The sequence below is a fragment of the Entamoeba dispar genome, genomic scaffold (assembly GCF_000209125.1).
Source record: "Entamoeba dispar SAW760 scf_1105229460769 genomic scaffold, whole genome shotgun sequence".
In the NCBI taxonomy this organism is placed as follows: Eukaryota; Evosea; order Mastigamoebida; family Endamoebidae; genus Entamoeba; species Entamoeba dispar.
Window position 1 is genome coordinate 4,494 of NW_001854358.1, and position 10,667 is coordinate 15,160.

The window sequence follows — 10,667 nt, forward strand, 5'->3', positions numbered from 1 at the left end:
ATGAATGGTTTTATTATATTTTTATTTAACCGTCTGTTTCATTCTATTTATTTTAAATAAACAAACACAAAGTAAAATAAGAAGTAAAGAATGGTTTTCAATTAAAGAAAAATTGTTATAATACTATGTTATCATTATTTAAATTGTTTGGGTACTGGTACTCGGTTACAAAAGGAGAAAAGAACTGTTAAATGAAGTTAAAATGACATTATAAGATGAGGCTTATTCTGGTGAATATTGTTGCTGATTATTTTAAGATATTTTAATTTAAAAGAAGAAACGTTCATTATCATAAAACATATATTTTAGGTTTTTCGTCATTGTTTCATTTTTCTTCTTTTTAAAATATATTAACTAACAACGATGAATATGATGAATTTTATTTTTTGTTGTTCATAGTATTTCTAACTGATGAGTTTAATAATCATTAATCAATAATATAAATTAAGTATTGGGTTGTCATTTATTAAGATAATCAGATTTTTAAATATAAATTATGACTCATTATTTTTATTTGTTTATTTCGTATGTTTGGTTTATCTTTTTTTAACTTCTTTTATTTTTATTAACATTATTTCTACAATAAATTAAATAGTGACTATAATGTATATTGAATATTTCAATATGTGTTTTTATTTTCATCATAAATAATCATTGTTTTAATAAATAAATGAATATACAGTATTTATTTTAAAATAAATTAAACAATTTTTCATTTATTATTTTATTTTGAACCAAACACAGTTAAAATTTGAGCCATCTGATTTTCATTTTGTAACAAGATTTTTCAATTAACCAAAAAGTCAATTAATGTTACCATTTCTACCATTACATCACGACACACCCTGATGAACTTGGTCTAGTTTCAGTTTCATATTCAACACTTTTGGTTTTCCATTCAGTGTATGTAACTTCTCCATCAAATCCAGTTCTTTTCTCTCGCTCTTTATGTTCAGTTTTGAACTTTACTTCTTTTTTGTTTGCTTCTTCGATTGATTTGACATCTTTTGTCTCAATGTCAATGTTTTTAAATTTGATTGTTCTTTTTGTATCTCTCTTTTTGTTAATTGGTGTTAGGTAACAACCCCAAGTTAGAAGTTTTTTAATTTCCTCTTCCGTTCTACTGTTATTACTTCCTTCAAATGGGACAGAATCTACAAAATACATTGGAAATTCAATGTCTTCATCATCTCTTGTTGTATCTTTTACAAGTTTCTTTAATTTTGGAAGTAATTTCTCTTTCTTTGTTTTAATTTTTATTTCTAATTCGTTTTCGGATATATTGTATAAGCATTTTGTCCACACAACACAAACATGTTCCCAAAAACCTTCTGTTGGAAAAACATTACAAATTAATTTTATCATTCTTTCAACATTATCTGACAACACTTCTTTGTTGAAGTCTAAAACAATAACAACAGCTTGTACTCCTGTCTGTTCTTTAATATAATCAATCATTTGGTTTATTTGATTTTCATCCATTTCACTTGAATCTTGAATTCCAGGTGTATCAATAACAAATACATTCCTTCTATCACCTTCTCCATTATACCCAACTGTCTCTTGTGTTTTTGGTGCAGAACTACTGCTCACATCAAATTTAATGGTTTTAAGGATAAAATTCCCAAGTGAACTTTTACCATCTCCTACTCCTCCGATTAATACCATTTTGGCTTCTTTTGACTCTCCTCTACTCATTGATTATTACTGAACTGTAATTTGTTTAAAAAGTATTTTAAAACGACAAACTATAATTACCACTTGTTTTAAATGATGTTTACCATTTTTATTTACAATTTAATGTTCTCATTTGAAATTATTTAATGCAATATTATTTTAAATTGAAAAACAATGTTTAATCGTAATTATATTTTTATCATTTTATAAAATTATTTTAATGTTATTTAAAAATACGGAACAAACCATAACGTAGTTAGTAAAATTTAATAAACACCCTTATTTAAATAGTTAAAAATAACCATATTTTTATTATTTTTTTGTTTAAAATTGCAATTTCATAAATTAAAAATAAGCAATTTTATTTATATTTATTATGACTAACCTTACAATGATATAACTATGAAATGAACGTTTTTATTTAATTAAAATTTTATAAAGTCATTGCTTATTCTTCTTTTCAATTAGAGTATATTTATATTAAATGAATAAAATTAACCAATCATTCTTTATATTTGAATTAAACGATAACATGATAATACTGGGGTAATATTTTGATAATGTGTGTATGGAAAATGTAAAAAAAAGAAGAACCGATTATTTTTATGGTTTATTTGTATTTTCAATAATGTTATTTGATTTATAAGTTTGTGATGGTTATTAACTTATAACAAAATGTTGGTATTTTATTGAATTAATAATATCAAATAATAGTATGATGCTTTTTATCTTGATACCATTAAAAAGAAGTTATCAATAAATTACCTTCTTGATAACAACCATTGACTATTAATGACTAACAATGATTTTTTAATGCTTTGATTTATTTCTTCTTAATGTTTATTGTATATTATTATTTATAATTTATAACTTAACATATGTTAACTGTTTATCATAAATCCTTTTTATCTGTTTATTTATTCATTTTTATAAATAATGGTGTTATGAATAAAATTAATATTGTCAATTTATTTTATGGCTTATCAATCAGTTAACAATGAGTTAATGATTAAAGTATTATAACTCTCATATAGAAGTCATTTTATATTTTTCCAATTAAAACAATGAATAAATTAAAAAAGATAGTTTAGTTAATGTAAGTTTCTAACCATTCTTATCATCATGTGATGATTTAAGATTATAACAACTTGTCATAATTAAGAACTCCACCTACAACAGCTTCAAACTTTCTATCTCCAATTTCTGTTTTTAATCCTTGAAGCTTTGTTTCTGAAGCACCAACAAGATTCTTTGGAATTTTTTCAGTTACAGGCTTACTCTTCACTACAGTCCATTCTGTGTAATTAATACTTCCATCATATCCAACTATTTTCTCTCTTTGTAGCTTATTGATTAATAACTTTATGCGATCATGTTTTAATTCAACAATTTTTGTTTCTTGTTTCGTTTCTATATAAGTGTTATGAAATTTTATACTTTTTACTTCTTTATTTTTTAAAGAAGGTAAAGTACGTACCCAACTCAACATTGATATAATTTCATTCTCTGACCTAGTGTTATCTACTCCTTCATCTGGAGATGAATCAACAAAGTACATTGGTATAACAAAATTTGAATCTCCTGTTGTTTCTTCAGCGAAATTTAACAACTGTTTTTTATAACCTTTCCTTTTGCCTTCAACCATTTTGTCAATTACATTTTGTGGTGTGTAGCAATAACATTTACTCCATACAACACAAACATGTTCCCAAAATTCATAAACAGGAAAAATCTCATGTATTATTCGAATCATTGTTTTGGTACTATTTAACAACCGAGGGTTGTTAATATCTAAACAAATAACAATAGACTTTATTCCACTTTCTGTTTGGATATATTTTACCATTTGTTCAATATTTTTTTTCTCTTTTTCTTTACCATTAGAATCATTAAAACCAGGAGTATCAATAACAAATACATTCTTTCTATCACCTTCTCCATAACCTCCATTTGTTTCTTGTGTTAATGAATTAGCACCATCACCTACTTTAAACTTATTAAGTTTCTTCAAGATAAAGTTACCAAGCGAACTTTTACCACTTCCTGTTTCTCCAATCACTATTAATTTAGTTTCCTTTGTTCCTCCTATGCTCATTGATCATTGTTCACTTATAAGTTCTTTAAATAGTATTTTATTGTGACAAAAAATTATTTATAGATTTGTTGAATGATGTTTATTATAAAAATATCTTATTTTTGTTTAAAATAAATATACACAATTCAATGTTCTTAAAATACTCGCTGTATTATTCTATGTTTATACAAAAACAACAATTTATTTTTATCAAATTTTACATAAATACTATTTAACGTTTTATTACAACATTTCTTTTAATTCCTATGATGTATTTATATTTATTTTTACATTAAAGCTTATTTTGGTTTAACTGATTAAGCAATTATTCAAAACTGGATGATTTTTGTTTGTTTGAAATGGAAATTAACAAGAGATAAATATAAATAAACATGTTTATGATATAACATTTGAACAAAAAGCGATAAAATAATTTCGTTCAACATTCGAAATATATTTGCTATATTACTTAATAATTGTTTACAATAATTAAATTATTATTTCTCATTTTTTAATAATAGTAATTATTCGTTGTTATTATTTTAAAAATTAGTTTGTGTGACGCTAATGATATTATTTTTAAATAATCGGAATAAAAATTAACATTATAAATAGTTGATTCTATTTATATATTTATACAAAACAAAAATATGAATATTATTAAAACAACACAGTCAATTTTTTACTCACTTTATTAGTCATATTGAAATAATAAATTAATGACTAATTTTTTCTTAGTATTATCGTAAATAACAGTAAGGTATTATCAAAAAATGAAATTATTTATTGTGTTATATTTGTTACATCTTTTTTTTTATTTTAAATAATTCAAAAATATCATCAAAGTATATTTGTGTTGTTTAAAATAATTAGGTTTATAAACTATGTTTGTTATGGCTCTTCTGATATAATACATAGCCTGTGAATTATTTTTATCACAATTTTAATAACATCATTTCAATCCATTAAAGAATGAATTATTTTAAGCATTACCTTTTACGAAGTGATTCCAACATTCTAATAACCAAACGAAGAAATTCTTTACTCTATTACTGTTTGTGTTATTAGCTACTACTTCCCAATCACCACAATTAATTATTCCATTATATCCGATTCTTATTTCTCTTCTCATGTATTTGACTTGTGGTATTGTATTACTATCACTTTCTGTTAAATCCTCTTGTCGATATTTTTCTTCTATGATTGCTTTATATTCAGAGCCTTTTGTTTCTAAATCCCTATAAATTTCAATATCACCTAAACCCCGAACCTCTTTTAGAAGTCTTTCAATCTCCTCCTTTGATCTACTATTGTCTTCTCCTTCTGGTTGCGAGTCAACATAAACCATTAGTGGCATATTAATAATTTCTTCTCTCTTTGTTATTTCTTCAATACGTTTCTTTATTTGTTTATTAAAAAAATCTTTTTTCATCGTCTTATGACTCTCTATTATATTTTTTGGTGTATAACAATAGCACTTAGTCCATACAATACAAACATGCTTCCAAAAGGGATAAAATGGAAAAACATTACACATAATTTCGATCAATGTTTCTAAATCATGAGAAAGTATATCATTATTAAAATCTAAAACAATAACAATTGTTTGTATCCCTCCTTGCCCTATAATATATTTAATCATTTCATTTAACCAGCTTTCATTCTCTTTACTTGTGTCTTGAAGAGTAGGTGTATCAATAACAACTAAATCACTTCTATCATCTTTTCCTTCACACCCAATATGTATTTCTTTTGTTACTGAATTAGCACCATCACCTACTATAAAAACATCACTCTTTAAAATAAAATTACCAAGTGAACTTTTGCCAACACCTGTATCACCAATCAAAAGTATTTTTGTTTTTGGTTTATCTTCTGGTACACTCATTGTTTATTTTTTAGTTGTAATTTCAACTTCTTTAAATATTATATAACGTTAATATTTATAGATTTTTTTTGGTTCAGCAATTATGTTTGTCAATTTTATTTACATAATGCTGTAAAAATAAGTGTTTAATTATCGAAACATCATACCTTTAACGTATTTAAAATGACAAACTTTACCCCCTTTTATTTTATTTATAAATAAAATTGCATCTTTAATTCTAAAACAGTTAGTTATAAATAAAAGAATAAAATTCAACAAAATAATTAATTTTATAGCATTAATGCCTCACTACCATTTCATTAGTTTTACATGAAATTATTTTTATTTTATCAACAGAAAGTTGTATAGAATTTGATTTTACAATACATACATAATTTATTTAAATGAAGTGTTAAATAAAAATAAATATGAATATTTTATATTTATTTAAAATAAATGGATAAAAGAAAGTTATAACATAAGAGCTAACAAATTAATTTGTTATTTTATAAACATATAGACTATTAATGAAACAGGTTATATCTTTTATTTTGTTGTAAATAATAAATTTATACTTAATTTTATTGACTTATTCGTAAAACATAAAAATGTGTTTTTGTTATTTCAATCATTTAATACAAACCAATTAAAATTTATGTTTATTCATTTTAAGAATTACATATTATTATTAATGTTATCTTATTATTTTTAATTATTAACATTGTAGAAGTTTAATTATCTTTAAAATGAATTATTAATTAAATTTATCATTTATTTTATTGTTATTTATGTTTGAACTAATAGTATTATATTCATTGACAAATGGTTTGTTGTAACAATGTTTATTTCTATAATAAAAAATCCTTTCAAGAATTTGTTAAACCAGTGAACAAACAAAACAATAAAAAAGATTGAATTAATTATTTTATTCTCTGTGTTTATTATTTCTATTATCCACGTAAAATAATGATATTTACTTGTATATTTAAATTTTTATTGTGTTGAAATGTAATTTTATTAAAATTAATGTTTGTTTCATTATCATTCTTCTGTATTATTACAGCATTATGTTAATATTTTCTTTTATTAATGTATATCATCAAAACTGTTATCATTATATAAGTATAACATACCATTTTTCATTTATTTTGTATTATTCTTATTCTCATTTTATTCAGTCTATTTCTGTTTTTATTTATAAATTATAAATAAATTAAACAATATTTATTACATCTAGATTTATTTCCACTTATCTGTGTTTTATACTTCTTAACTTCTCATGTACTAATTTGTATTTACTTAATTTATTAAATAATTCTTTGTTATAATTTTCATTTTATATTTTTGTAACTTCAATAATATTGTTTTATAATTATTTGTTATTTTGAATACATTATTTCATGATGTAAATTTAATATCATCTCCTGTTAATAAATCTTTGTTATGAATAACTGTAATTAGTCTGTTTGATGTTATTCAATGACGTTGATATTTTCCATTTTTCTATGTTATTTTTAATTACTGTTTTAGTTATTTCTTCGTTTATATTGGGTATTTCAACTAAATAACTACTGTTTTTATTGATAATTCAACCAACTAAATTTGTTTCAATAAAATACATAATTTCAATAACACAATGTCAATAAAAAGGACTATGTGAATATATAGAAATTTATCTGTAATATCTGTTCTGCTAACATTAAATAACAAATCTAAAACAGTGAATAATACATGAAAAACAATTTCAAATGGTATAAACTGTTTTTTTGAATTTACTTATTATGAGAATATTCAATGTGAACTTTAATAATAACAAGAAGAATGAGTAAAGAATATCAATAAAAACTTCATAACATCTATCAACAATGAGTTTAAGAAGTGAAGGTGTTTGTGAATAACAAAATAATGAAAATAAAAGAAAATGAAATTTATCATCAGTATTCTTATTAATTTAGATTCACCATTATAAAATTAATAATGATAATTAATACCTTAATTCTATTTTTTCCTTTATTAACAATAATTTCTTGATGAATTTTATACCACTTTATTACTAATTTCCTTCATTTGAGAATTGAACAATTAATTATAATAAAGTACTTATTAGAATCAATACAGATGGAAATAATTCTTCTACAACAAGTCCAATGTTCAATTAATCATTCTGAACAATTTCTTGATGTGGTATTAACTTTAGTATACCAGAAATAAAGTGTTGAATATCAGAATTAATTACCAATACAACACCTTCTTTATTTATTTCATATCATTCAATTACAACTAAAAACAGTCAATAATTTTGATAAAAGATAACAATATTACATTAATTTTATTCAAAATTAATGGATTTAAGTTTTTTCTCATGTTTTATTTGAAAAATATCATCCATAACTAAACAACAGAAATTGTTAATATTCAAAGAAAAATGAAAATGAAAATTACGTATTACTTTAAGTATTTCTTGAAAAAGAATTAACATATTTTTCTATTTTATTTTCAAGAAAAAGAACAAAAATGAAACAAATAAACATATTCTCAATGAGATGTTATGAATGATGAGAATTGATATTTCAATTATTTTTATACATTCTGTTTCAATTATAACGTTTATTTTTAATGTTCTTTTATCTGAATATCATTATTTTAATATATTAACAGAATGAAATAAATAAAATATTCTAATTGCTTCACTAATTACATAATTAGTGTTTGTGTTATTTTGTTAAAATGTAATTATACTTATAGTGTTGTGTTTTTATTCATTCTTTATGTGTTATTCAGTTTATTGTTATTCTTTTATTGTTCATTTTCTTCCAATTCATTCATCTCTTCTTCTTATTTTATTAATTCATTTGTTTCTTCTTTATTCTTTCATTTCTCCTATTTCTTTATTGTGTTTTATTATGTGATTTTTCTATTATGATAATACTGTTTGTTTCTATTGGAATTATTGTTAAAATATTATGACAATGATGATTGAAGTAACTAATGAAAATATAATGTTATGATGTTAATTCATTTATTTCTCAATACAAATGATACATACTCTCATTCTTTTATTATGACTGTTTATCTTTGTTGTAGTATTTCATCTAATACAGCATTTTAAACTAATACACGAAATAAAGAAATAATAGGAAGTTCATGTGATAAATGGTATGATAATTAATGAAAAGAAACAAATGAAATTAAGACAGAACAACATAAACACAAACAAAATCAACATCAAATGAATAACCGTATATTCACTATAAAATGATATAAACAAAGTATAGTTTATTGTTGTATTATGCAACTTAATGTATTAATTGTATTCTATGACATTCGTCTTTTAAATTTACGTATTTTTTCAAAGTAAAACCATAATACCATTTTTATTATCACATAATCAAAAAGCATGTCAAATGACTAACAAATTGTATCATCAATTCTTCATTAAAATTCTATAACACACCTCATTCCATTGAGATTTTATGATAAACTAAGTCATCCACTTTTCACCAGATTAGGTATCTTGTCATTTGGATAAATCTCTATAAAACCTTCATCATCCAAAAATTCTTTATCAACAAAAACTTGTTCTTTCCTTGTCATTTAATATTCTATCTGGTGACACTCAACCACAAATCAAACAAAGTGTATTTAACACGTCTGAATCAAATGATAGTTGTCTTGTGTTATTATCTTTAATAAACTTCTTCAAATCCACATGTCTATCACCATGAATAGACAAAGGATAATACTTTCGTTTTTTATCATCATGAATGAAAAGATTTTTAACTTCTAAATTGGGATATGAAAAGTTTAACACCTGAAATTTCTTTCATATCAAATACAATTTCACGTTCAGTATTTGTATTGAATTTTGTGTTTTTCTAAACAAGCACACACTTCTGCTTTTTATTCATTTTTGTGGTTAAAGTGCAGACTTCGTAATGACTCGAGGGTTAATAATATCAAGAACTTCTTAAACCACACAATAATTCTATCACTACAAAACAAAAATTATCCATGTTGTTGAATATTGGTTTTAACTATTAAATATAGGTATTGTTTATTATCAGTTATTACAAAATAACGTCAACGAAATAAATTAACCACACTCGAGTTTAGTTTAATTCTAACAAATAAACTGACTAATGTCTCCTTGTTTATTTTATTTCACACAACACCACAAATCACATTGTCATTATGATTAAATTAATTACAATGATTCTTCTAAATAAAATCAAACAAGACATAAATAATACGATGAAATGAGAATGATAAACAGAAATGATGAAATAGACATTAAACAAGAATGATGTGAAGTGAACTTGTTCTTTTTCTGTAAATTCGTGAAATTCCTTTTTCTCTTTTTTCTAAAAATTGAACTTAATATTTTTATTATTTTTTATATTATTCTTTCTATTAATTTATTATTTATGAATTATTCACATTTTTGATTATTAGATCCTTTTAATGATTCATTTTATGAACATTTCATTTCTTCTCTTATGTCAAGATAGTGTTGTTTATAATAACTTATTAATTGTTGTGATGATTAGTTCTTCAAAATGAAAAGACACTGAATTAAAAGAAACAATGATTGGAATTAGAAGAGAATGAACAGAATGGGAAATGAGATTTTTAAGTTATTTACAATTGAAAGAATAAAAACAGTTGATCAAGAATATCAAATGATTAGAGAAAAGTCCATCGAATCAGAAAAGAAGCTATTCTCAACACTACAAAATATTATCAAACTCAAAAACATACTTCATGAAGCTGCTTTACTTCAAGTTGAGATTTCTTATTCATTATGTGAAATGACTTTAAACAATCTCAAAGCAACTCAACTGACTAACTCTATTTTGAATGCATCACAGGATATTCTAACTCAACAAAATCACTTCAATTCATTCATCAAAGATAATATAGAAATCCCTCTCCATTCATTTCTTAATCAATTCAGAATGTTAAGTAGACGAGATTGTGAGTTAGAAGAAAGAAGAAAGAAAATGGATAAAATGAAACAACACCTAGTAAAGAAAAAGAGAAAGAAGTTAG

The 10,667-nt window shown here is 23.0% G+C and overlaps 4 protein-coding genes across 4 annotated transcripts, besides 21 other annotated features; 1 reads left to right on the forward strand and 3 right to left on the reverse strand.

Moving 5' to 3' along the window:
* Positions 1-8: 8 nt before the first annotated feature.
* Positions 9-29: a sequence feature (AT_rich).
* A 628-nt stretch (positions 30-657) lies between these two features.
* Positions 658-731: a sequence feature (AT_rich).
* A 97-nt stretch (positions 732-828) lies between these two features.
* On the reverse strand, positions 829-1,698 carry EDI_274450 (uncharacterized protein; the record flags this gene model as incomplete). Its single annotated transcript, XM_001737663.1, has 1 exon — positions 829-1,698. One exon carries the CDS (start codon positions 1,696-1,698, stop codon positions 829-831), a length of 870 nt encoding a protein of 289 aa, XP_001737715.1.
* Positions 1,699-1,862: 164 nt separating this feature from the next.
* Positions 1,863-1,913: a sequence feature (AT_rich).
* Positions 1,914-1,956: 43 nt separating this feature from the next.
* Positions 1,957-2,055: a sequence feature (AT_rich).
* Positions 2,056-2,091: 36 nt separating this feature from the next.
* Positions 2,092-2,117: a sequence feature (AT_rich).
* Positions 2,118-2,147: 30 nt separating this feature from the next.
* Positions 2,148-2,175: a sequence feature (AT_rich).
* Positions 2,176-2,523: 348 nt separating this feature from the next.
* Positions 2,524-2,547: a sequence feature (AT_rich).
* Positions 2,548-2,815: 268 nt separating this feature from the next.
* On the reverse strand, positions 2,816-3,772 carry EDI_274460 (uncharacterized protein; the record flags this gene model as incomplete). The annotated part of the gene is made up of 1 exon (XM_001737664.1): positions 2,816-3,772. The coding sequence occupies one exon, from the start codon at positions 3,770-3,772 to the stop codon at positions 2,816-2,818; it is 957 nt and encodes a 318-aa protein (XP_001737716.1).
* A 78-nt stretch (positions 3,773-3,850) lies between these two features.
* Positions 3,851-3,891: a sequence feature (AT_rich).
* Positions 3,892-4,212: 321 nt separating this feature from the next.
* Positions 4,213-4,303: a sequence feature (AT_rich).
* An 18-nt stretch (positions 4,304-4,321) lies between these two features.
* Positions 4,322-4,417: a sequence feature (AT_rich).
* Positions 4,418-4,558: 141 nt separating this feature from the next.
* Positions 4,559-4,589: a sequence feature (AT_rich).
* A 144-nt stretch (positions 4,590-4,733) lies between these two features.
* On the reverse strand, positions 4,734-5,639 carry EDI_274470 (uncharacterized protein; the record flags this gene model as incomplete). The annotated part of the gene is made up of 1 exon (XM_001737665.1): positions 4,734-5,639. The coding sequence occupies one exon, from the start codon at positions 5,637-5,639 to the stop codon at positions 4,734-4,736; it is 906 nt and encodes a 301-aa protein (XP_001737717.1).
* A 180-nt stretch (positions 5,640-5,819) lies between these two features.
* Positions 5,820-5,844: a sequence feature (AT_rich).
* Positions 5,845-5,869: 25 nt separating this feature from the next.
* Positions 5,870-5,913: a sequence feature (AT_rich).
* Positions 5,914-6,030: 117 nt separating this feature from the next.
* Positions 6,031-6,076: a sequence feature (AT_rich).
* Positions 6,077-6,175: 99 nt separating this feature from the next.
* Positions 6,176-6,204: a sequence feature (AT_rich).
* A 58-nt stretch (positions 6,205-6,262) lies between these two features.
* Positions 6,263-6,408: a sequence feature (AT_rich).
* Positions 6,409-6,806: 398 nt separating this feature from the next.
* Positions 6,807-6,848: a sequence feature (AT_rich).
* Positions 6,849-6,917: 69 nt separating this feature from the next.
* Positions 6,918-7,004: a sequence feature (AT_rich).
* Positions 7,005-7,580: 576 nt separating this feature from the next.
* Positions 7,581-7,608: a sequence feature (AT_rich).
* Positions 7,609-8,456: 848 nt separating this feature from the next.
* Positions 8,457-8,612: a repeat region.
* A 1,380-nt stretch (positions 8,613-9,992) lies between these two features.
* Positions 9,993-10,052: a sequence feature (AT_rich).
* Positions 10,053-10,222: 170 nt separating this feature from the next.
* Positions 10,223-10,667, forward strand: EDI_274480 (uncharacterized protein; the record flags this gene model as incomplete). The annotated part of the gene is made up of 1 exon (XM_001737666.1): positions 10,223-10,667. A coding segment is annotated over one exon (445 nt), but the record flags the coding sequence as incomplete, so codon positions are not given.